General features: G+C 42.9%; 1 protein-coding gene across 1 annotated transcript in view; it reads left to right on the top strand.

Moving 5' to 3' along the window:
* The window catches only part of FSHR (follicle stimulating hormone receptor), a 165,180-nt gene extending 138,713 nt beyond the window's left edge, over window positions 1-26,467 (top strand). The window contains exons 7-10 of the mRNA XM_037161260.2: window positions 5,960-6,028; window positions 6,140-6,214; window positions 20,703-20,888; window positions 25,234-26,467. Of these exons, the coding sequence (XP_037017155.2) occupies window positions 5,960-6,028; window positions 6,140-6,214; window positions 20,703-20,888; window positions 25,234-26,467 (1,564 nt within the window). The remainder of the gene's footprint in view (window positions 1-5,959; window positions 6,029-6,139; window positions 6,215-20,702; window positions 20,889-25,233) is intronic.
* The last annotated feature ends 986 nt before the right edge of the window (window positions 26,468-27,453 follow it).

The raw sequence follows: 27,453 nt of genomic DNA, 5'->3' as shown, positions 1-27,453 counted from the left end.
TCACAAACTGTTGTATTTTTTAAAATGTGTGTGTGTGTGTGTGTGTGTCTGTTTGTGTTTTTAATATGCCTTTTACAAGGAGAGGTGCCTTGGTGTTTACTGGGGTGGGGCCACCCAGGTGGCAGGTTTGTGACGCTGTATGTGGGGGCAGGGTCATCATCACCAAGCCCTTACTATACGAAATGTTAAAGGTACTTACCTAAGAAAAAGAAGATAAAAAATATGAACAGTGAAAGGACAGCAAACTCAGTTATTAACAACCACACCTAAAAGAAAAGAAAATTAAGAGGACAGCTAGATCAGAAGTGAACCATAGAAATGAAGATCACATGGAGGGTTAGCAACAGGGGAGTGGGAGAAGGAGAAGGGGGGAGAAGGTACAGAAAATAAGTAGCATAGACTGTAGATAGAAAATAGATAGGGGGGAGGGTAAGAATAGTAGGGGAAATATAGAATCTAAAGAACTTGAGACACGTGTTCATGAACTAAAGGGGGGAGAATGGTGGGGGAGGGGTGTGCAGGGTGGAGGGGAATGGAGGAGGGGAAATAGAACAAATGTAATGGCATAATCAATTTTTTTAAAAAGTTAAAAAAATATGACAAAGTATACAAAAGGTAAGTTTCAGTCTGGAAAGAATTTTCATCCTTTTCAAAACAATAATATGATTCAGAGAACCAGCTGGGGAAAAAGTGAAGGAGAGGGAGGACTTCTGGCCAAGATGGAGGCGTAGGTGGAAACACTATACCTCCTTGCACAACCAAGTTTAAAGACAACAAAAGTTTAGTAACAAAAACTCAACCAAAATACAGAAAATTTAACTATACAGAATTCTGACAACAACAAAACATTCAGCCAGACCGGTAAGAGGGGCGGAGTCAGCAGCTGGTAGAGCGAGGTCTTGCAGGAAAAAGCGGCCAGACTGACAGGTGCACAGTAGGAGGTTGACAAATCCCAGGCATGGGGTGGCAACAGGTGCACCCAGTGAGGGCGCAAGGTGGCTGGCTGACCACGGTCACACATTCACGTGCAGGTAACCAGGCAAAAAAAATGAGCAGTGAGACAGACTGTGCAAACCAAAGCCCCAGTGCTGGGAATTAAAGCCTAAAAAGCACCAATTGAAAAATCTTTCAGGGGTCAAGGTGCCAGGAGAGGCTCCCAGGCTCACAGAGAGTTTGTTGGAGAGACCCACAGGGTTCTGGAGGGTGCACAAGCCCACACACCTGGGAACCAGCACCAGAATGGCCCAATTTGCTTGCAGGAAGCAGCAGAGGGGACTGAAATTCAAGACAGAGCATGGAACAAGCACCATTGCCCCTCTCTGACCCTGCCCCCACATACATGGTCACAACCCAGAGACTGAGTTGCCCCACCCTGATGAACACCTAGGGCTCTGCCCCTCAAAGGTAACAGGTGTGAACAGACCAAAACATTATGGCTCAAGAGGAACAGCTCAAAGCTCCAGAGCCAATAACTCTAAGCGACCAAGAAATAGCCAACCTATCAGATGCACAGTTCAAAACACTTGTGATTAGGATGCTCACAGAACTGGTTGATTTTAGTCACAAATTAAAAGAACAAATGAAGGCTAAACTAATTGAAATGAAGGGAAATGTACAGGAAATCAATAGTAATGGAAAAGAAACTGGGACTCAAATCAAGGGAGTGGACCAGAAGCAAGAAAAAAATGACCAAACAGAAAAGGATGAAGAAACAAGAACTCAAAAAAATGAGGAGAGGCTTAGGAACCTCCAGGACATTTTTAAACATTCCAACATCTGAATTATAGTGGTACCAGAAGGGGAAGAGGAAGAGCAGCAAGTGGAAAACTTATTTGAACAAAAAATAAAGGAGAACTTCCCAATCTGGCAAAGAAAATAGGCTTGCAGGAAGTCCAGTAAGCTCAGAGAGTCCCAAAGAAGTTGGACCCAAGAAGGAACATACCAAGGCACATCATAATTACATTAGCCAACATTAAAATGAAGGACAGAATCCTAGAAGCAGCAAGAGATAAGGGGACAGTCACCTACAAAGGAGTTCCCATCAGACTGTCAGGGGATTTCTTAAAAGAGACCTTACAGGCAAGAAAGGGCTAGAAAGAAGTATTCCAAGTCATGAAATCCAAAGACCTACATCCAAAATTGCTCTATCCAGCAAAGCTTTCATTTAGAATGGAAGTACAGATAAAGTGTTTCTCAGATAAGATCAAATTCAAGGAGTTCATCATCACCAAGCCCTTACTATATGAAATATTAGAGGGACTTATCTAAGAAAAAGAAGATAAAAAGATGAACAGTGAAATGACAACAAACTCAGTTATTAACAACCACACCTAAAACAAAAGCAAACTAAGGGGACACCTAAAACAGGAGCAGAACCATAGAAATGAAGATCACATGGAGGGTTAGCAACAGGGGAGTGGGAGGAGGAGAAGGGGGGAGAAGGTACGGAAAATAGGTAGTATAGATGGTAGGTGGAAAATAGACAGTGGGGAGGGCAAGAATAGTATGAGAAATATGGAATCTAAAGAACTTGTGACACATGGACATAAACTAAAGGGGGGAATGGTGGGGGAGGGGTGTGCAGGGTGGAGGGGAATGAAGGGGGGAAGTGCAACAACTGTAACAGCATAATCAATAAAATATGTATTTTTTTAAAAAGATGAGTGGGGTTTAGCCACAGCACTGGCAAAGGGCAGGCAGAGGAAACAGAATTATCGAGGCCATGAAGGTTTAAAAAAAAAAGATAAAATGAGTTTTTGGAAACTAGTGAGTACCTGCCCAATGGGTATAACACAAACACAACAGTAAAATTACTCCCAGGCTACATCATGGAGGAAGAAGATTAGTGATTGTCTTCTAGTCAGTTGTACCTGGATAGTTGGAGTGTGCTGATGTCATTCTCACAGCCTTGCACATTAACATACATCCTTTTTGTCCAGAACATAATAAAACAGAAGGCAAGGCATCCTAACCTCCTTAGTCTTGCCTCTTCCCAAATAGAGGCAAGGACCCTAAAGACGTATTTATGACAGAGCCTTGCAAATCCAAACCTACAAAACAAACATGCAGATCATAACTTATCTTGACTAACTCCTATTTGTGGACACTTGAGGTTCCCCAGAATTTAGAACACAGTCTTCTTTCTTAAGAGCCAACACTTTTCAGACAGGTCTCTTAAAGGATAAATTCACATTTGTAAGAACAAAATCTATTTTTCTTACCTCAGATGGCTCTTAACACACAAAATAGACCCAGAAGATCCATACTCAATAAGACTCTAATTGTGTGTAGTCTGGGAGCTATGACTAGTGGAGGACCACTTTCCCCTGAGGGACATCCAAGTGCACTCAGGGAAAAAAAGTAGTGCAAATGGCACTGATGGCTGAAAAGTTCCCAGTGCATTGGCATTTTTCCAAAATCCTGAGGTCCTGTTCATGTATATATGTGCCCAAAGTGAAGGGTGGTGAGACACTTGGCTAGTGCTTCAGGGTGAAATGAGCGGTAAGAGCCTTCCATTGGTAGGACTCTGAGCCCTTACCCACCCTGACCTGCCCCTGCATGCAGAGGTTCTGAATTGGAAAGCACCTAGTTACAGCCAAAAAGCACAGTGGCATCATTCAGAACAAAAATAAAATGAGGTTACTTGTGTGCCTGCTCCCAGCACACCCTGGCCAAGGAGGCTCACTTCAGGTGCTTTTTCTTCCTTCCTCAGTTGCTTCCATCTCACTTGCCTGTCCCTCCTTGAACTCTCACAGGCCAGCATCTTCAATCTTTAGGCTGAGGGCAGACTCTGCTTCTGGAGCCTCCTAAGCCTCCACTGAGTGAACTCTGACACAAGAGAGTAAGGAAAACCATGATTTGGCTAGTGTTTAGCTGACGCCCTGCCAGGTCATCGTCATTATCACCATCTTTTAAATCCAGCACTACCTCTCTTAAGAGACTAAGCTTGCAGTTAATAAGTGTTGGCCTCTCTGTGTCAGTCGTTTGGAAGCCCGACAGCCACACATGCACCCCAGGGCAGGAGTTCTGGGCATTTGCTTTTTGTGCGATGATTCATTGTTGATGCCAACAATGTTACCACTACCATCACCACCCCGTAGGATGGTATCTGTTGACTGAGAAAATCCATAAAAACAAAGGGCTACCTTGAATGTAATGATTATTTTAAATTAGTCTGTATGTTATTTAATCATAGTGACATCTATTTGCAGGACATACACATTCAAAAAATAATATCTATTCTACAAAAAAATAGATGGGGCCCACATGGGTTTACACGCTCCTGTATAAAATTAAGAGGAAGACAACATGGCCCATGAGCTAGGGCTGCTTCCTACAAGTGAACATTCCAATGTTAGAAAACACTAACATCTAACCTAAATTAAGCCAAATGCTATCCCATGAAAAGAAAAAATATATCATTTTTTTCAATAGCATACCTATATTCCCCCCTCAAAAAAGTACTCAGTTATTATTACTATATTTTAAATTTGGTCAAAAATTTTGCAGAAATTGTTTTATTTGTACCTATATATTATCCTCCATTGTGCCCCTTGGCCTACAACACCTATAGTTCACTAAGTTTACTAACTGGCCTTGACAGTTTGCTGACCCCTGCATCTGATCCAAAACCCCCAGGGATCCCACAGGTTAGGGGCAGCTGCTCCAGCAACTCTTACGCCCTGGGGATAGGATAACAAAGAAGTCAGGAGGCTGGATGTGCCTGGGACAGGCTTTCTCCTGGGTGGGGATGAGCAGGTGGGGTGTGGGAAAGAGGTGCATAGCCACTCCTTGGCCATCAAGAGCCACCAATTGGTTGATAATGTTTTTAAAAGCTTACCCTGTTCCTGTATGAGTTGTTTTGTTTAGTTTTGTTTTGTTTTGTTTTGTTTTGTTTTGTTTTGTTTTGTTTTTAGCTAAACTGTTTTCCAAGAGGAAGAAATAAAATCAACAGTTGCTCTCCTGCGATGTTCAGTGTTTTCTAGCTGCCCATTGCAGTCTAGGAAATAGAGTCCTGAGTGCACGGGAGCTTCTCTGAGTCCATTTTTTAACAGTGTTGTTTGTAAACCCACTAAGCCCAAGAGGGAAAAGAACCTGGCAGCAAATCCAGAGCAGGTTGTCAGAGGCTCTCTGGGCGAAGCTCTCCTGACCTTGGATTTCTGTTTTTGTTTTCAGATCCATCAAAGAGCACAGTAATGCAGAGCTGTGGGCCCAAGGTGTCCTTGGCTTCCCTGTCCAGGCAAACCTGCTCACTGACCTTCTTTGCAGAATCAGGATGACTGTTCTATGTCACCCAGCCGCCTCCACCCCCAGAGCCTCCTCCCATGCCCACTCAACCCACCTCACCCTGCCACAGCCCACAGTCTCTATAATTGATTTCTCTTCCTTTCTGCCTTAACACAGAGCCACCTCCACAAACCTTCAATAACCAGGTCCCTATGGGTCACAGGAGATGTGCAGGTTGTGTGACAGCTTAATTAGATCACTTTTTGATGACAGCCAGGTCTGCTGCTATGGGTGAGCATGGGTGAGAGGCTTAAGGCCTTAGAGAAAGGTGATGCAAAATGCTCTCTGTCTTATAAACAGTTGTTCAATAATTGTATGATTTCTGTCCTTCAGGAAGGAAAAGATCTACATCTGTTCCCTGCATGGCATCGTCTCTGCACATGAATGATGTGTGCAAAGACCTCACAGGATCCAGGCTGCGATGCCTAAGTGTGTCTTTTCAAAATTAAATTTTGTTTATTTCTCTGAATAGGTAATACATGCACATAATGCAAACTTCAAACATTTCAAAAGGCTATACAATGATAAATCCTCCCAACCCCGAGCCTTAAGGGTGGCATTGTATTTATGGCCTAACCTGTGCTGTCTGACCTTGCCCCAGTGCTTCCAATTATAAAACCCTGTGTTGTTTGCATCTGACATTATTGGTTTTTTAATGGGCCTTTTATTTCAGATGGCTGAGTAAGAATGGGATTGAAGAAATACACAACCTTGCATTCAATGGAACCCGACTCGATGAGCTGTAAGTAGCCCTGACTATTCTTCCAGGCCATTTAGAGGGAAATGGCTCTTCAAACAGTGATGTTTATGTGACTTTGTGTTTCTCTTCTTCTTTCCTCAACTCCGGCCCCAGGAATCTAAGTGATAACAATAATTTGAAAGAATTGCCTAATGATGTTTTCCAGGGATCCTCTGGACCAGTCACTCTGTGAGTAGCTTGCCCCATTACCACATACAAGAGATCAGTGTGTATAAGTTAGAAGTTAACTTTCTCCAATTCATAGAAGTTTCAAGACAGGGCTGGCAATCAAGGTCAATTTTTATCTGTGTCATCTGCAAGGATGTACAGGTGCAATTAAGAAGTGATCCACGTTCTAACTTTCAATAAAATAACAATAACATTTAAATTTTTACTTTCATTTGCTTATTTTTTAGAGAGAGGGGAAAGGAGAGAGGAAGAGAAATAATGATGTGTGATGTATCGATCAATTGCCTCTCAGACGCCCCCAACTGGGGGACCTGGACTGCAACCCAATCAAACCAGCAACTTTTTGGTTCACAGGCTGGCGCTCAGCCCACTGAGCCACACCAGCCAGGGCAATAACCACATTTAACGACTACTTTCCAAGTCCCAGACAGTGTTACAAAAGCTAAAGATGCATTTTCTAATTTAATCCTTATAGTAACTTTATAGGGAGCTATTACTCCCATTTTAGAGGAGGAAAAACTAGCTTCCCTGAAAAGATTAACTAATTCACCCAAGGTCATGTAAATTTTAGAGCAGGAATTTAATTCCCACTGGTCCGACTCAGTATAGACTCTTATCCACTCTGCCAGATATCTCTTCCCAGGAAGGAAAAGCACAATCTCCTTCCTTACCCTCAATGCTTCCCCCAACCCAGTGGGAGACATTAATTTCTGAATCTGCTTTGCTTCAATTCCCGATCTCCTTGGACACAGTCAGTGCCTCATAGGCCTGCCTCAGCACCTTTCTTTCTATTGTTGCTTCCTCATCTCCATCTCTCCCTCCCAGCGTGACTTGTCCCTGTTCTCTTTTCTTCAGCCCCTGCTCTTCCACAAGGGCCATTCTGATTCCCACCTCTGCCTCAGTCAATACCGAGTTCTTCCTTCTGTGACCTTCATGGCTGCAAGGACCAAAATCCGCAAGAGCTTTTTAAAAATGTCTTCCTGGGCCCTGGCTGGTGTAGCTCAGTGGATTGAGCACAGCCTTTGAACCAAAGGGTCGCTGCTTCGATTCCCAGTCAGGGCACATGCCTGGGTTGCAGGCCAGGTCCCCAGTAGGGGGCACACTAGAGGCAACCACACATTGATGTTTCTCTCACTTTCTTTCTCCCTCCCTTCCCCTGCCTAAAAATAAATAATTTTTTTAAAATAAATAAATAAAAATAAAAATAAAAATGTCTTCCTGGGCTCTAAGCGAGACCTACTATATCTGCTGACAAATATACTGCAGGAAGTAGAAAAGAGCCTAGAAAGGAGAAGTCAGATGCTAGAATAGTGAGCAAAAAACCCAGACAAACACATGGACAAACCTAAAGATTTTCCAGATGATCCTTATGTAGCCCGCCTAAGGTCAGTTTGAGCACAGGGGAGCCACCAGTCTGCCCCTCTTATTGGCAGTCAGAACAAGCGACCATGTGTACCTATCTGCCTACCTGTCATCTATTGACATCACTTTATTATCACCAAAAAGCTTATATCCTTATTCTGGCTGGAACCTATGTATGGTATTTTCAAGGTTCTTTTCTATGTCGGACTTAGTGGGTTTATAAATAACACTAGACCCTGTAAGAGAGAGCAGAAACTCCTAACATGGTTATACTGATGATAAAGGATGTGTTGTGACCCATACATGAGACTCTGCATCTTTGAAGAAAAGAAGTTTTAAGAAATATAAGTAAGAGGAGGAAGTGTGAGCATGATTAAAGCAGAGGGGCCAGCACCGACTCCCTCAGGGTAAAACTGGTTCCTGCACCTCTCGGAGCCTTGGTTTCCTCACCTCAACAAGTGGCAAAAACAGTAACACCTATTTCCTGATATTATTGGAAGCTTAACAACATTATGTTCATGTATGTATATATTTACTTATTCCCTCATTGAACAGATAAATTTTAAGAACTAGCCCTGTGCCACCTGTTGTATGTAGCAAGAAACAAACAACAAAAAAAGCTTTTCCCCACAGAAAGCTTATATTCTTATAATGTGGAATCAGACAAAAACTAAGTATGTAACTTCATGTATCAGGCCATGAAGCATGCTGTTTACACCAAGTAGGACATGGGCATCACAAACAAAGAAAGCCAGCGTAGTCCATGTGTCCAAATATACAAACAATGTAGCACTTGTAATGCTTAGTTAATGTTTTCTATTCTTAAAGTACTTGGCAGACAAATAAACCTAGAGAAAGTACTTTGGACATCTCTGACCATCACAACAGCAGTTTGTCAATTTCACTTAGCTAAAATTCCTGGGGGGGGGGGGTTGACAGTTCCTAAGTAGGTACCTCTATTTGCTATAACAGAACATACCTGTGATGAGGCAGGTTTCCATGTGTGACCTGTACCAGGTACACTGTGAAGTCATATCACCTTAACCACTGACTGCCACTGAGAACATTCAGATTGGACAGAATGCCCAGCTAGTACATTAACCTGTTGAGGAAACCAAAGCCAGAAATGGGAAGTGACCTGCTCAAGACTACACTGCTATCGTAAGCCACAGCCTGGACCAGAAACTAGGTCTCCTGCCTCACGTACCATGCATTCCCACCATCTCATGTTGCCTGAAGTACACAAATGTCTAATCAAACATGTAAAAGTAATAACTAGGGCTCCTGCAATTGGCTGTAAACTAAAAGAGAAGAGGAAATAATTATAAACGCCAGACTCGCAGCCTAAGGACACCGGTAAATGATATGTACACACAGCAGAGAAGAAAGTCCCTGTGGTCACACAAGCAGGTCCCAGGCTGATGCACAATGTACGCAATGTGTCCCATCAGGGGGTCTAATGGAGAACACAGATCTGAAGCCACCCTACCACAAATGCCACCAAGAAGAGGAATGTCCCCCTCAGAAGCATCTCTGCAGCATCCTCTAGTAACAGGTCCATTTTCACCCCCTTTCCCCACAGGAACATACCTGGCCAGAATACAGTAAATAAAATTTACAGAAAACCCAAAGGAATTATGAAGCACTTGCCATGACTTAAAGGGTAGAGAGTAATAATGCATTCTACATCTTTTCATCTCAATGCATGGGGACATATGCGCAAGATCCTGGCCAAAAACTCAGCTATAGGAATTGCTAGTCTCCTCCTGCTTTCAGAGGGAAGAAGATTGATCACCAAGCCTCCCTTTCTGGGGCTTTAGATTAGTCCACAGATGTCTTTCCAGCCTCTCTGCTTATTGACCTGGGATTCTATGGCCTATCCCATCATCTACTTCTACAACCTCATGTGCCAGTCCAAGCTAAAGCCTGGCCTGGGAGCTATTTGTTAAGGTATGTGCAGAAGACCAGCCCACTCCAGGTGCTGTGGGTGAATGGGTAGGAGGAGTGTGCACAGACTGCTCATCCCACAGTAGATGCTGCTCAGGCTGGTGCTGTGACTGTGCCTTGGATCAGATTCTCTCCCCACAAATGATACAGTGATATGGGCATTTGTATGCAGGAGGTTTACTGGGAAGTGCTTGATGCAAGAAGACTCAGGCCAAGAGGGAAGTTGACAGCAACACATTTGCAACAGACGCCTCAGCTGATACCATGGGGAGCTGTGGAGTTAAGAGGGCCCTTCAAAGTTGTACTGAATTAAGTCAAGGGGCCACACCTCTTCATCAACAGTCATTGGGTGCAGGCTATCCCCAGGTAGGAGTCAAATCTTGGGTGAGTCAGGCAAGAACAATTCCCAGAGTAGACCTCAGCTATGAGCCACCTCCACAGCAAGAGTGGCTCTCGATTGCTCTCAAGCAGTCGTTCTAAATTTGATCACACATCAATACTCCCCTGGCATGCTGGTAAAAAGCCTGGATAACTGGTTCCCATACCCAGAGTTTTTGATTCAGCAAGTCAGGAATGGGTTTGTGAAACTGCATATCTAATAACTTCCAAGGTAAAGCTGATTTACTGGTCCAGAAAGCGCACTGAGAATCACTACCTTAGCAACAATGCTGGGACTTGAAAGCCTCACCTTTTTCTCCAGAATGTCTCCTCCATGAGCTAAATACGAATCTTCCTCCCCAACAATAGACGTGTGCAAGAAATCCTAAGAGAGTTAAGGGGAGGATACCCCAAACAGAGATAACTCCTTTCCTGAAGGCAAAAATTTTAGTTGAAGGAAGAACGGGGGGCCTCTGAACACCTAAGGGTGTGAGGGCGAGATGTTCCATTGCAAAGAGAAATAGATTCAGATGAAGCCCGGAGCACACAGACAAGCTCCATCAAGTTTCAGAGGAGCAGCCTAGCATCCTGATTTCCCCTCATGAGTCTTGACCTTGAATGGCAGAGGCCATCTCAGTTTCCACCTGATATTCTGAGCTCACTCAAGTTTTTTTTTTTTTAAACAATCAAGCAATTGCTATTTTTCAGGAGTTTCCTATGGGAAAAATTTAATGCATTGCCTTTGCAAGCTGGAGCCAGTACAATCATATTCTGATAGTTTATCAAATTGATTTGGCTATAGCTCAGATTCATTTGATAGTTCAGATTCGAACACTGAGTTATTTGTATAAGAATGATTCTCTTCCATTACCAGTGTACCCACAGTCCTATAGACAGTAAATTGCCTTTTTATTCCACCTGGGATCACAAAAGAGAGGTCTCCTAACCATCTGTCAGTGTAGTATACCCCAGAAATCTGCTGGCACTTATGGAAATGATTGACCTATAATAACATCTTTGCTGAGAAAAACAGAAATTGTTCAAATCAAATTTGTGGCACTGGCTATAACACACTTTATTAAATGGGGCACAGCGCGCATTTTAACTCCTGCCTCTCCAGATTCAGCGTCTTATTACTGACTGCTGCCTCTGTCTCCGCATCTCAAAATCAAGAATCCCAGCAATGTTGAAACAGTTAGGATCACTAAATGTCTTCAGCACCAGCCATCATCCATGAAGTCTCCCACTGGTGCATTCCAGGATTTAAATTCTCAAAACTGGTCATAGGCAGAACATAGCATGTGCTAAAACGTTAACCAAAGTGACATCTTAGAAAGACTGCAGTCATTAAACCTGCCTGAAAGACAAGGATTTAAAACACCAGCCCATGAATTCCCCTGCCCTGTGCTCAGGCCACCAGTCCTAGGAGCATCAGTAATAAAGCAAATATTCCTTACTGTTCACTGAGCATATTAAGTCTTACACATTATACATTTAACAGATGTTGATGGAGTACCTGCTGTGTGTCTAATACTTCGCTAGGTAAATGGGATAAAGAGATCTAAAAACAAATAGTTCCTGACCTACAGTATGTCATTTCTATAGAGGGATAAATGTTACTGCCCAGAACAATAAGCTCTGCACAAAATGTCACAGGACATTATAGTAAAAGAGCAGGTGCCCAATAAATCTTTATCATATAATATCTTCATGATATAATAAATCTTTATCTGATAAAAGTCACTTTTATCAGTGACTTTTATCAGATAAAGTGACAGTATGTAGGGAAGAGAGCTCTTAGTTTAGGCCAAAATTTCTACAACCACCTTAACCCCTCTCCCTACCTTCAATCCTTTCTCCTTTCAAGTCATTTAACAAGTATTTTTGAGCACCTACTATGTGCCAGGTTCAAGGTTTCCAAGATTAATCTTATAAAAACACAGTTTTCAACAGGTCATTCTTCTGCTCATATAATTTCTAAAGTCTGCTGCCTGGCTTTCAAGGCTCAGATCTCATCCTGTGGTTCCCTTAGTCCTCAATGTATGGTCACCCCATGTAATCCTTCTGAAAACCATTCACTGCCATGCGTTGTGTTCTGGGCCTCTCCCCAAGCCTACCTTTAGCCTCTAGTCATCATAATCTACTTCCATGAAAAAGTGAAAAGCTGATAATGTCTTATGTTGTTACTCCCCCAGGGACATTTGCATCATAAAAGTGAAACGTGTTTTTCAAAGGAATTAAAATCTAACATAAAATTTCCAAGCCACATGGCAGGGTGATAGCCAGGAAGTAGACTGTATGTGGTATGTTCGTGTGTGTTTATGTTTGTGTGTGTGTGTTTGTTCTCAAAAATGAGAATATTGGTTAAGTCCCAAACCACATGGAACAGTATCCACTTATCTTTGCCACTGCTGACATACATTTCTATGAATATTTTTTAATCCATTGAGACATCAGAGAGAGATTTTTCTGCCAGTCTAAAACTTGGAAGTCTTCAAAAGTTCCATGTTTGCTAACTCCAGCAAGTATTCAATAAGATTTAAGTAAACCCTTCTACAAACACTTTATTTCCCTACCTCCAGGAACCACTTTTACTGAAGACTTTTGCTTTCCCACACTCTAAGTGGCTCTGCATCTCTCTCTACCAACCACTCTCTCCTTTCAACATCTACCAGGAGAAAATCTAGGTGCCATGACACTGACAAGATGCCTTAGTTGCACAGCAGCAAAGCCACCTAGTGCCCATGACAGCAGCTCACATATTCTGTAGCTGTGAAGAGGAGGAATCAGAAACGCAAATTAAGCCCTGGCTGGTGTGGCTCAGTGGACTGAATGCTGGCCTGCAAACCAAAGGATCGCTGGTTTGATTCCCAGCCAGGGCACATGCCTAGGTTGCAGGCCGGGTCCCCACTTGGGGGTGCATGAGAGGCAACCACACATGGATGTTTTCTCTCCTCCCTTTCTCCCTTCCCTTCCCCTCCCTCTAAAAACAAAAATAAATAAAAAAATTTTTTAAAGTAAAGAAATGCAAACTGACTCCAGAACACTGAGCAGACAGAAAGGCATCAAAGCTTTTCAATCAGGCTTCCCAATTGAACACCGAGGCATTGGATTGCATTCAGGTCCATCCACCCAACACATTAGCCTCCTTATTCTCTGATACACATCTCTCTCCTTGTAAACTCTCCTTGCACGAATCAGCTCCTTTCCTTGTGCCTTTGGTACTCTGTCACATATAACTTCCTGCTGCAGAAACACCATTTTGCTGAGCTCTCTTTAAATCCAGATTTCCTCTCTTACTCTATCTTGTGTACTGTCTCCCTTCAGAATTGCTGATTGGCAAGACTTGCTCCAGCCTCTCATTTTTATTATGTGCTGAGGATCTCTGCTAATCAGACAAGTATTTACTGAGCAAATATCATGAGCCCAGCCATGTGCCAGATACAATGGAGAACACAAAAATATCATAATAATCCCTGCTCTTACAGCATCTGAAATCTGGCAGAGGAGGCAAAACAAACATACATGAAGAGTCAACTAATATGAAAAATGGGAGAGATAATGCAAGGTACAAGAATCTGTAATTGCTAGAGGTCAGAAGACATCACAGGTAACTAGGGTGTTCTATCTATTGCCTTCCCCAGTTCTTTGTTGTCACTCTCCACTCTATCTTCAAACAAAACAACAATTTGGGGGGTGCTTACAATGTGAAAAACACTATTGAGAATGCAAGTAGCCCTCTGCAATCAAGTAAAGATAAAATGAAAATGCAAAGGGCTAGTTTATAAAGCAAAATATGGTAAGTGGTGAGAGAAGCAGGAACAAACATAATGCTATTGTGCTCTTCATGGTTCTCAAGGAAAAATACTTCTATGACTGTTAACAATGATAGAGATAATGAAATCACGAAGACTTCAATGGGAGTCTGTTTTGGTTCTCTACTGCTGCATGAAAACTACCCTAAAACTTAGCAGCTTAGATCATTATATTTTGCTTACAATTCTGTGCTTCAGAATTTGGCTAGCTTATCTCTGATCCATGTGATGTCAGCTGGGTGGGTCTGGGGGATCTACTTCCTAGTTATCCCCTTCACTCACATATTTTGTTTATCTGTGACCTTTGGTATATAGCTCTCTCTACACACACACACACACACACACACACACACACACAAACACACACACACTGTATCCCCTAGAATCTCTACACATGGCTTAGCCTTTTCCCAGCATGTCTGTACCAGGGTATTCCACATTCTCCCATGGCAATTTAGGGCTCTATAAGACCAATAGAGAAGCTGTCAGTGCCCTTAAAGGCAAGGTCCAGAACTGATATAGAAACACTCCATCATACTTGATTATATTTCAAAGATATCACAGTTCAGCCTGAACTCAAGGGAAAGGCAAACAAACTTTCTACATGAAGAGTGAAAAAATATGACCCTGCAGAGAATATAAAAATGTGTTTATTTTTGGAAATCTTCAATTAATGTGATTTTTTTATATTATAAATTTAAGGGAAGAAGACATAACTAAGAAAAATAGTCTTCTGTTTTGTATTGTTTGCTTTATAACATATGAAAATGTTCATGGCAGGTAATGATTGTCCTGGTTTAAATTGTTCCTGAAGAACATTTTTTATACTTTCATCACATTTCTTGGAGACTTGAACTGTTGTAGACAAAATAGGCAAGCATTGCACCCTTCCATTTATGAGGGGAGAAAAGAGGAGCCCAAATGCCAGAAGAAACAAGAAATTGGTCACAGAGACCAGAGTGAGTGTAAATTGCTCCACTGGTCAGAGGAGAAATTGTCTGAAGACAGAAAAAGATTTTCTAGGGCAGAGAACAGAGCTGAGAAGCAAGTATAAGTGGAGAGCAGGCCAGGAATCCTGGGTTTATCTGCAGCAGAGAGTGAAGTCTCATCACAGGGACAGAGACTCATGGATCAGACTCTCATCTCCAGGGACCCCAGCTCTGAAAAATTATAATACAGAAGGAGAAAACTAGGAAAGGAACCCTGAAACACCAGAACTTTTACCCCACAATGTTAGCAGTGAACATTGTGAGGAGTAGTTAAATTTCAGAGATATGTGGAAGGTTAAGCCAAGACATTTTGCTAAGGATTAACATCTGGTAAGAGAAAAAGAGGGGAGTCAAGGGTGACTTCAAATTTCTTGCACATACAACTGGAAAGGCTGTAGGTGGAGCAGGTTTTCACGGAAAATCGGGGGCTCAATTTCTACTATTCGAAGTTTGACTTGCCTATTACACATCCAAGTAGATATAAGAAGGCACATGAACATAAATGTTGAGCTCAAGAGGGAAGAGCAACATAGAGGTATAAACCAGCGGGCCATCAGAAAATAAGTTCTGGACTTCTGGCCAAGATGAAGGCGTAGGTGGAAACACTGCGCCTCCTCGCACAACTAAGTTTAAAGACAACAAAGTTTTAGTAACAAAAATGCAACCAAAATACAGAAAATTAAACTTTACAGAAGTCCAACAACAATGAACCATTCAGCCTCACTGGTATGAGGGGCAGAGTCAGTGGCTGGCGGAGCAGGGTCACGCAAGAAAAATTGGCCAGACTGACCTAGGCGCGCAGGCGGGAGTTGGCAGATCCCAGGTGTGGGGTGGTAATGGGCAGACCCAATGAGGGTACAAGGCGGCCAGCTGACCATGGTCACATATTCACACTCAGATAAACTAGGCAAAGGAGCAAGCAGTGAGACAGACCACGCAGGCTAGAGCCCCAGCAACAGGAATTAAAACCTAAAAGCACCAATTGGAAAAACGTTCGGGGTCGAGGTGCCAGGAGAAGCTCCCAGGCTCACAGAGAGTTCATTGGAAAGACCCACATGGTCCTGGAGGGTGCACAGGCCCACACACCCAGGAGCTGGGACAAGGGGGGCCCAGTTTGCTTATGGGAAGCAGCAGAGGGGACTGAAATCTGAGAGAGAGCAGAACAAACGCCACTGCACCTCTCTAACCCCGCCCCCTCACAACCCAGCAACTGGGTTGCCCTATCCTGGTGAACACCTAAGGCTCCCCCCTCATACATAACAGGCACAAACAGACCAAAACATTATGGCTCAAGAAGAACAGCTCAAAGCCCCAGAGCCAATAACTTTAAGCGACCAAGAGATAGCCAACCTATCAGATCCACAGTTCAAAACACTGGTGATCAGGATGCTCACAGAACTGGTTGATTTTAGCCACAAATTGGAGGAACATATGAAGGCTAAACTAATTGAAATGAAGGGAAATGCACAGGAAACCAATAGTGATGGAAAGGAAACTGGGACTCAAATCAAGGGAGTGGACCAGAAGCAAGAAAAAAATGACCAAACAGAAAAGGATGAAGAAATAAGAATTCAAAATAATGAGGAGAGGCTTAGGAACCTCCAGGACATCTTTAAACATTCCAACATCTGAATTATAGTGGTACCAGAAGGGGAAGAGGAAGAGCAGCAAGTGGAAAACTTATTTGAACAAATAATAAAGGAGAACTTCCCAATCTGGCAAAGAAAATAGGTTTGCAGGAAGTCCAGTAAGCTCAAAGAGTCCCAAAGAAGGTGGACCCAAGGAGGAACACACCAAGGCAAATCATCATTATATTAGCCCACATTAAAATGAAGGAGAGAATCCTAGAAGCAGCAAGAGCTAAGGGGACAGTCACCTACAAAGGAGTTCCCATCAGACTGTCAGCTGATTTCTCAAAAGACACCTTACAGGCAAGAAGGGGCTGGAAAGAAGTATTCCAAGTCATGAAATCCAAAGACCTACAACCAAGATTGCTCTATCCAGCAAAGCTTTCATTTAGAAAGGGCAGACAAAGTGCTTCTCAGATAAGATCAAATTCAAGGAGTTCATCATCACCAAGCCCTTATTATATGAAATATTAGAGGGACTCATCTAAGAAAAAGAAGATAAAAAAGATGAACAGTGAAAGGACAGCAAACTCACAGTTATTAAGAACAACACCTAAAACAAAAGCAAACTAAGAGGACAGCTAGATCAGGAGCAAACCATAGAAATGCAGATCACATGGAGGGTTAACAACAGGGGGAGTGGGAGAAGGAGAAGGGAAGAGAAGGTACAGAGAATAAGTAGCATAGATGGTAGGTAGAAAATAGACAGGGGGAGGGCAAGAATAGTATGGGAAATGTAGAATCTAAAGAACTTGTGACACATGAATATAAACTAAAGGGGGGAGAATGGTGGGGGAGGGGTATGCAAGGTGGAGGGGAATGAGGGGGAAGAAACGGGACAACTGTAATGGCATAATCAATAAAATATATTAAAAAGAAAATAAATTCCAAATAGTTACAAGACAAGATTACCAGATAAAAAGAAAGCCACCAGGAAGGTACAAAAATTCTAAATTTGTACTAAATTTGTACCTAAAAAATTGTCATCAAAAATATATAAAACAAAAATTGATGAAACTAAAAGAAGTAATATACAAATCCAAAATTATAGTTTGAGATTCTAATGTACTTCTCTCAGTAGTGACAGAGCAAGACAGCAAAAAAAAAAATCAGGAAGCATACAGAAGTATTTCAACAATATTATTGGCAAATTTGATTGGCTTGGCATCTAACAAGGAGAGAACTAAGTGAAATATATGTAGATACTACGTAAAGGTAATCATGAGCTCCAAAAATGTAAATTTGCCTAAATATCAAGCAGGGAACTGGCAGTCCAGAGATTAGCGATAGTAGATAACCAATATGAATGCTGATTTGAGAGGTAAGTGAGGATGAAGTCTTACTGTCACATAAGTACTGGGGCAACTAGTAGAAGTTGGATTCTCAGAAGATCTGTCCAATGACAGCTGGAGTCATAGAGGAGCTGTTGCCTGAGGCAGAGGAGGGATGACAAGCACCCCAATTTTATTCTTCCTTCCATCTTCCAGTTTCCCACCAGTACCACGTGAAAATTGACAGACAAGGTGGTACCTGGGAAATGGAAGCTGAAGAGACCATTTCTTCTGCAATACAGAACAGCACAGATAAGCACTCAGAATGGATGAGAGAGAAAACTGGATGCTATTATCATCCAGCGCTTTGTACTTCATCGGAAGGACAATGGGGAATTGTTGAAGAGTTTTAAGCAGGAAGTAATAATCTGACTGGCCTTTTTTAAAATATCACCCAACCTGCAGTGTAAAAATTGCACTGGAGAGAGAGAAAGAGATGGTTGTGATGGTTAATTTTATGTGTTAACTTTCCTGTGCTGTGGGATACCTGCATAGTTGGGGAACATTATTTCTGGGTGTTTCTGTGTTTTTCCAAAAGAGATTAGCTTTTGATAAACAATAGACTGAGTAAAGAAGATTCACCCTCCCCAATGTGGGTAAGCAACATCCAGTCATTTGAGAAACCAAAATTGAACAAAAAGGCAGAGGAAAGGCAAATTTGCTTGCTTTCTTCTTGAGCTGGGACATCTATCTTCTCCTGGCCTCAGACATCAGAGCTCCTGGTGTGTGAACCTTCAGACTCTGGGACTTAGGCCAGTGGCTTCCCTGGTTCTTTGGAGTCAGAGGGGATTATAGCACCAGCTTTCCTGGTTTCCCAGCTTTCAGATGGCGTATCACAGGACTTCTCAGCCTCCATAGTCGTGTGAGCCAATTCCCATGATAAATTTTCTCTCACATCTCTATATATCTTATTGGTTTTGCTTCTAAAGAACCCTGAGTGATATAATGGTCATGAGAATAACAGTTATGAGATAACTGTCTTAGTTTAGGCAGAGATTGTGGTGAACTAGACTAAAGACTAAAGCTGTGCTGGAGGAGTGAACTGACTTGAAACAGATGTAAAAGTTGGGCTTGTGAGAACAAAAAACTGATTGTAAGTAAGAAAGAATTTAAGGATGACCCCCAGGTTTCGACCTTGAACCACAGGGCAAAATGTAGGGGTTATTTGCTGAGATAGGAAAAACAAAAGCAAAAGTACATTACTAAGGAAGATGATACATGCAGCTTCAATACTTGCAAGTCATCAAAATGGTGGGGTCTGATGGGCAACTGATTACCTGGGCCTGGGGTTCAGAAGTAGGATCTGAACTGGGATACGCATCTAGAAGTCATCTGCATACACCTGATCTCTGAAACCAAGGTGGGTAATAGCACCTTGGGAGAACACATACAGTTGGAAGGGGGCCCAAATCTGGAGAAACTCCAGTATTTAAAAGATAAAGAACAAAAAAGTCTAAGAATATTTCAGAAGAAATTAAAAAGAATGCAATGCCAAGAGTGTCTCAGAAAGGAGGTATGTTTTACATGTAAAATGTACCTGAGAAATCAAGAAAATTAGAGCTAAGGTATGACTTTAGTGAGTATTGTTTCTCTAGGGGTTGAGTAGAAACTGTGTTGGGTTGTGAGATCAGTAAATAATGGCATCAGGTGTGGATAACTCAGTACAAGAAGTCTGACTGGCAAAGGGAAGTGCCAAGTAAAACAGCACTTGGGGTGGGTTTCACTGGACAAAAGGAAGCATTATAAATTTTTTAGCAAGAGAACGAATGACACAGTCTATGAGAATATATGGGGCAGCAAATATGTACTCATACCCAAAGTTTCATTGCTCTTGGTGCCCACTGCTTTGACTTACAGGAAATGTAGACATTAGAAGATGCTCCCTCCCCAAGTATCTCCCAAGGTGCTGAAATGAACCCACCCTTGTCATTGCTTGCTTCTACCCCCATTAGAAGCACTCCTTCACAGCCAAAATGCTCACCCCCAAAGGTTTAGGCTGGTACCATTTAAATCTCCTTTCTCCCACCAGCTGGTGTTGGTTGTTTTGAGGGTTGCAGCTGCCAACAGTGCTGCCAGATAAGCACCCGTGTCACTGTTGTTGGAGCCAGCAAGGATAGGACTTCAGAAGCCCCCAGGGACAGGGACCAGGTGAAACTATCCATTCGTGCTGGCACCCATGTAGACTTCTGCTGGTGTACCCAGGCAGACACTCTCCTAACAAAGCAAGAACCACTGTGTGTATTTGAGTCTATGTATGTGAATTCTTGTGTGCGTGTGCATGAGAGAGAGAGAGAAGTTTATGGATTATAGCTGCCAATCATGTGCTCTCTTTTGGCAGAAAGTTCTGTATGTGTAATAACTCATTTAATTCTCACAACGACCCTCTGATTATTATCATCCCTATTTTATAGCTTAGGAAATTGCTAAATGGAAAAGTGATGTAATGTGGGCAAGATCACAAATCCAAGAGGTAGGGGGCAGGGTACACATGCAGGCAAGTCTGGCTGTGGATGCCATGCTCATACTCCATATTGCCATTTTGACTCTGTGCTGAGGGTGCCTTTACTACCTAGCAGGCTCCTTTTTCCCTTGTAGTGTATTCTCTTCTCACCCTATTCTGAAATTTGGCCACAGATTCCACCCCAGCTCATCAGAAATATTTTTATAGCTGGTTTGATATTGTGGGGGAAATGGTCTCAGTCCCTGGTTGCACGCCTAGGCAAATTAGTGGGTGTCTATTCTGTAGACTGTAGAAGGGGAGAGGACTACTTTTAAGCCCCAGATCAGCCAGACTGAGTATATCCAGGATTCAAAAGGGCCTGTTATCTAAGTGCTCCTGCCACTTAACACAGCACTTTTACTGAATCAAATGTCCTCTTAGCCAAATATTGATCTGACCAAGGTGTGTTGGATGAATTGGAGTCTCCCTCCTCGCCCATGTAAGGGGATCACTACTGTGCCTGCTATTTTGCCTGCTAATGGAGCAGAAAATTTTAGGCCCATGGTAATCAGGTTGTGTTTACTTTTTCTCCTTACAGAGATATTTCAAGAACCAGTATCCATTCCCTGCCTAGCTATGGCTTAGAAAATCTTAGGAAGCTGCGGGCCAGTTCAGCTTACAACTTAAAAAAGCTTCCCAGTCTGGAAAAGTTTGTTGCCCTCGTGGAGGCCAGCCTCACGTACCCCAGCCACTGCTGTGCCTTTGCTAACTGGAAGCATCAAATGTGAGTCTCTCCTGTCCATCTCTTGGGCCCTGCTTTGGATTTCTCCGATGCAGAAAGTGGTTCACAACTTCTACACATCTGTGGTGTTAAGAGAATCCACTGACAGAGAGATCAACCTGATAAAAGCCCTCAGGCACATTCTAGATCAAAGCTTCAGTGTTGTAGAGCATTTCCAATGTTCTCAAAAATGGGCTCACAGAAGAAGGCTACTCACATGGTAGACTACCTACCGAATATTAAATGAGATAACATGAAAAACACGAAGCATAGTGCTTAACTCATAGCTGATGTTAAATTTATATTTGTTCCCTTTTTCCTCTGTACCAATATAAATTTATCCTTCAAGTCCTGATCTCTGTACTCCATAACTGTCCCAGGGACCACTAAAGTCAACTCTGGAGGGGAAAAAACACAAACGCCACTTCAGAGACTGATGCACTCATCCACAATACATCCCAACCACTTTAAGCCTCTGTCACCTCTCTTCGGATTTTAGTACTTCACAGGGTGGAAAAAGTTTAGGACATCTGTTCACTTTGGCTTTCCAGGTTGGTCAGATTAAAGAAGGTAATCCAAATGGAGCCACACCCCAGCAGATAACTGGTTAAAATTTTAGATAATCATAGACAGGATCTGGAGCGAGTAAAGAGGGTGTACTTGAGACTGCACATATTCCAGACATGAAACAACCAACTAGAGATAGAATTATTGGGTATCAGGAGCTCCCAAAGCTCTCACCTGCCTCTGAATGGATATAATCCATACCACGCACTGCACTCAGTCACGTGATGCCCTGCCACCACTCTAGGACATTATCCCAGTCTCCCCTACTATCCAGCCTTTAACATACATTGACCTGTTCATGTAGACATACGCTCTGCTCAAAATCAAATAAAACAAAACAACAAGCAAAACATCCAGAAATGATTTTAAAGTAACAAGGAATTCACCCTCAGACCCATTTGAAAGATTTTCAGAAAGGGGGTTACTTTTCAGAATTTGCATTTGTCACTGGGAAATGAGCCAGAATCAGACACTCCTCACAAATTAGCTCAAGGGCTGGAGAATTTCTTCCTAATGATTAAAATTCTTAAGGGCTTAGGATGAGGCAGAAGGCTTGTCACTTTTATATGCCACACAAGAGTTATTCCAGCCTGGGCAAGAGATATACCCATCCACTGCCAAAACCCTGAAACTGAACACCCCTCAGGAAAATCTCGAAGGAGACTAAGATCACCGTGAGAGCTGCGTGGGGTGTGCTGGTAACACAGCACAGGAATGTGTACTATCTACTGTGTCGCTCCCACTTCTCTGGCCTGGCCGTGCCCTACAGTGTAGATGCAGCCTCCGTGCCTTCCCAGCCAGAAAGCCCCAGGTCTGCTTACATTGTCCGCTGCCTTGAAGCCTTCCTGACCCCTCCAGACCACTCAGCTCTCACCCTCTCTAGGTCTCAGTAGTAACTCACCATAAGGGCCCATCCAGTGCAGCAAAGGAGAGGCCCATGCCTCTCCTAAGAAAACATGCCAAAATGGAGCAAAATTGCTGTGGGTGTTTAGTCATTAATCAAATAAATTTACACACACAAACACAAAACAAAATAGTTATACTATTCAGAAGATGATCATGGAATTTTTTAAATGGTGTCATTTCCTTGTATACCATACTCGGTATGGTTTAGATTCAAGTTCAAAGCTGTGTGATGAAACCATTCTTCCAACCCTCATTTGCAAGTACCCAAAGTGTAAATGTTAGGCCCCTGTGAGTATGAGGTTTTGGCCAGTGGCCCTTCTGGCCTCTCAGCAAAAGACCTTGTTACCCACACTCCTCATCTGTCATGGAACCAGTTATTTCCTTGTCGTAGCTCTATGCTCAACTTGCATTGTTATCTTGTTCATTGTATTACTTAATGTTCTTGTATCTAGACCTTTTCTTCACAGCTAGATTTTAAACTGACACCCATGACTTATGCATCTAAGTGCCCTCACAGGGCCTAGGCCCCAACATGAGCTTAATAAGTCACCACCATCATCTGCCTCCTCATGGCTGACATTTGCTGAGTGCTCAGGGCCAGGCACTGAGAGACTTTGCATCTTTATCTCATTTAATTCTCACAAAGCTAATAGTGTTATTTTTATTCCTTTCTCACAGAGACAAAAACTGAAGCTCAGAGACAGTAAATAATCTGACCAACACCAACCAAACTCAGATCCAAACTCTCTGGTCTATCCTCCTCCAAAGCTCGGGCTCTGGGCCGCTCCACTCTGCACTTCCCTAGTGTCTGTTCGCTGACTCATCAGGGTCCAAGAGGACCACTTTCTTAACTGACCCTCAACTGAATTCCCAGCTGTTTACGATTCTTAGTATTTGCAAAGGTACTGCAGCAGCAAGATTTTATTTCCCACATTTCCACCTTGGTTTCTGTTATTTTCTCAGAGACATGTATTGCTTGCCTTTTTCCACACTCATGTTATTGGGTCACTTCTGTTTCAGGAAAGAAAAGCATCCATATTTAAAATATATTGGTAGTGGAACCAACAGTAAGAATCTTCACCGAGTCCAACATAAGCCCTGGGAAGTGAAGCCCATCTATAGGGGGTTAAGCCAGATTTGTGCCAATGAACGGAATCACAGTCTGCAGGCACCAGGTCACTTACTTCCTGGTCCTAGACTGTGCTGTCACTGTGCCTGTGACGGCGATTAGGAGCCGAATTAGAATAAGCACCACAGAATATTCTCCCATCCCCTGTATACCCACCTCTGAGCTCGCCTCACCTTTCTTGTAAGATCTCTAACACAAAAGATTTCCTTTGAATTTTCAGTTACATGTATGTTAAGTTTTCAGCCCCCTTAGTGCACCCATGACAGATGTGAGAAGCCCTGTCCCTCCTTAAAACAAAAGACGGCACATTCTACAACCAAAGAAAAAGAGTCCTTTGGCCCAAGAGAAAACGACTTCCTAGCAATTCAGTTCATTTCTCAGAGGGAGAGAAAGAAGGAAAGAGTTCTCCCTGACAACCCCTTCTCCTAAAGGTTAATGGGAAAAGTTCAGTCCATGCAGGTTCAGCCACTTGGCCAGGTCTCATCCTTGAGTATCAAATGGTGTCTTTACCTCCTTCACTCCTTCAGCCACTCTCTCCTTCTTATGAGGGGATCTTTGAGAAGTTTTAACACTCACTTCACACTCACATATGAGATTATGTTAAGGTTTGCAAGAAAAGTAGTGACTACATTGCTGTGAGCTTGCCTCCTAGGGAGGGTGGGATTTGGGGGACGGGAGGGCAGGGACTTGCATGTATGAAAGAGAGAAAGAGAGAGAAAGAGAGAGAGAGAGAGAGAGAGAAAGATGGAGATTTTTTCCATGCCCAAAGAGACCCAGTATGAACCATCCCAATTCCTTTGAAGCCTTTGCTTCAAAACAGAACTATTACCCTCTCTGTCTCTACGTGCACTACTCACCTGTGTGGGTAGAATATTTATGATCTGGCTGTTGTTCAAATCCCTTCTGAAAGTGCCCTTATTCTGTTGACAAGGCCTCTTGTACATTTGGGTCTAAAAGAAAAACTAAGACAGAAAAGTGAGCCCAAGAAGAGCCAGCTCCCCAGGAGATGACTTGCAATCTCAAAATAAATTAGGCCCCCTTGCAACCTTCATTTGCTCTTTTGGGCACTCACTAGGGAGCAATTTAACATGAGACAGCCAGGTTTACTCTGCAGACAAATGTATGCCTGAAGACTACTGTGGCCCCTGGAGAGTGAAATAATAAATAGGACCCTCAGTAACATTTCAAGCAAATTAGCAGATCTCCCAGTAGCCTAGGTACCAAGAGCCAGAGGCAGGAGCTGGCTGGGAACTAACTACAGACTAATCTTCCAATTTATGTAAATAAAAGAAGCAAGGAAGTTCTCATCTGAATCAGAAAACTGTCCAGATTTTCCAGCAACTTGGGTACAGGACTGAGGATAGATCCTATCCAAGCATATTAAGAGGTACTTGAATGGAGATGAGGGAGGGAAATGGTGGAGTTGATATCAGGTCTGTAAATTATTTGCACTTAACAGTGAAGGCTTAGCTAGTCCCAGGCGCCTTCCTCCCCACATTCAGGTTGTGGCCAGATGGTTTCCCCAGTGGGCCATCTAACGCTCGGAATAAATACACAAGTTGTTCTGTTCATTTACAGTAAGCAGCATTAACCCTTGATCTTAGCCTCAAGGGCAGACAAACTGGTAGAAGGGGGGTTGCAAATCTCAGGAAGAAACCCCATCATTTCTGCTCTATGCAAAGACAGTGATATATTTGCCATTCTGGATCCAGGATGTTGATTCTATTCCTTTTTGTATTTCTCTAGCTCTGAGCTTCATCCAGTTTGCAACAAATCTATTTTAAGGCAAGAAATTGATGATGCAACTCAGGCTAGGGGTCAGAGAGTCTCTTTGGCAGAAGATGATGAGTCTAATTACGCCAAAAGATTTGACATGATGAACAACGAATTTGACTATGGCTTATGTAATGAAGTGGTTCATGTGACTTGCTCTCCTAAGCCAGATGCCTTCAATCCATGTGAAGATATCATGGGGCATGATATTCTCAGAATCTTGATATGGTTTATTAGCCTCCTAGCCATCACTGGGAACATCACAGTGCTGGTGATTCTGATTACCAGTCAATACAAACTCACGGTCCCTCGGTTCCTTATGTGTAACCTGGCCTTTGCTGATCTCTGCACTGGAATCTATCTGCTGCTCATAGCATCTGTTGATATCCACACCCAAAGCCAGTACCACAACTATGCCATTGACTGGCAAACGGGGGTAGGCTGTGATGCTGCTGGCTTTTTCACTGTCTTTGCCAGTGAGCTCTCAGTCTACACTCTAACAGCCATCACTCTGGAAAGGTGGCATACCATCACCCACGCCATGCAGCTAGAATGCAGGGTGCAGCTCCGCCACGCTGGCAGTGTCATGCTGGTAGGCTGGACCTTTGCTTTTGTAGTTGCCCTCTTTCCCATCTTTGGTATTAGCAGCTACATGAAGGTGAGCATCTGCCTTCCCATGGATATTGACAGCCCCTTGTCACAGCTGTATGTCATGTCCATCCTTGTGCTTAATGTCCTGGCCTTTGTGGTTATCTGTGCCTGCTACACTCACATCTTCCTCACAGTAAGGAATCCCAACATCATGTCTTCTTCTAGTGATACCAAAATCGCCAAGCGCATGGCTGTGCTCATCTTCACGGACTTCCTCTGTATGGCGCCCATCTCCTTCTTTGCCATCTCTGCCTCCCTCAAGGCGCCCCTTATCAGTGTGTCCAAGTCAAAGATCCTTCTGGTCATGTTCTACCCCATCAACTCCTGCGCAAACCCCTTCCTCTATGCCATCTTCACCAAGAACTTCCGCAGGGATTTCTTCATTCTGCTGAGCAAGTTTGGCTGCTGTGAAATGCAAGCCCAGACTCATAGGACAGAAATCTCATCCAGTTTCCACAACTCCCACCCAAGGAATGGCCGCTGCCCTCCAGTTCCCAGGGGTACCAATGGTTCCAATTACACACTTGTCCCTCTAAGCCATTTAGCCCAGAAATAAAATGATGTACAAAAATATCCAAGTGTTGAATGATAATTGAGTTTTGCCTTTGAAAAAATATTCCATGACACACCTGACAGAGTGCTTCCATATACTCCAACTAACTTAATTTTCTTCAGTTACCTATAAGGTACATTGGTCAGGAACTGTTAACTTCATGTGATATATTAGGAAGCTGGAGTATTAATACCAATATTAATAATTAAAATAATGCAATACTACAAAATCACATTTGTTTTATACTTTATACTGTCCACAGCATTTTTGTTCAAATCACCTCAATTGATCCCTATAAAAGTCCTAATAAATAGGCACAACAGGAATTATTCTTAGAGTTTTTCAGAAGAGGAAACCAAGACCCAAAGTGTTGACTGTTTAAAATTGTTTGGTTTGTAAGCGGTAGAGCCAGGATTAAGTGTTCTGACAACCAGAAAACTTCTTAGAGAAGCAGCACGATCTTCATTCACTCATTTATTTGTTCAACAAATATTTATTGAGTACCTACATGATGGCTTTATAATGTGCCAACTCGGATAGGGTGAGTTAAATGTCCCAGAATTCCTTTTCTTATGTTTCCTACTAGGGTGGGCCACGGGGAAGATTCTTGGAAAAACAGGAGGGTAGCGAGGAAGCCATAGCCATTTGGTCATTCATACAGTTTATTGCTGATCAGCTGGTTCAGCTCATTGTTAAGAAGCAGCAGCTGGGCCTGCAGTTGCTCTACTTTCTCCTAGATCCTACTTCAGGTTCTCTGACTCCCGGACCAGCTCTGTGTATTTAGCTCTATGATGATGAACCCCAGATTCTGCAGAATGCTTTCATCATCAAGGTCAGAAGCAATAAGAAAATGTGGCTCAGTTTGACCCTGTGAGGTTTCATCTCAGGCTTATAACCTCCAGAATACTCGTGGTCTTCCCTTTATGACTGCTTGTCCCGTGGACTTCAAGCTCCAGCATCAGATGTACAGACAATATCCTTACAGAGAC

The sequence above is a fragment of the Artibeus jamaicensis genome, unplaced genomic scaffold, assembly GCF_021234435.1.
Source record: "Artibeus jamaicensis isolate MK-2021 breed Jamaican fruit bat unplaced genomic scaffold, CSHL_Jam_final contig_465, whole genome shotgun sequence".
In the NCBI taxonomy this organism is placed as follows: Eukaryota; Metazoa; Chordata; class Mammalia; order Chiroptera; family Phyllostomidae; genus Artibeus; species Artibeus jamaicensis.
The sequence above is the reverse complement of the archived record's forward strand: the minus strand, read 5'-3'. Positions and strand labels throughout refer to the sequence as shown.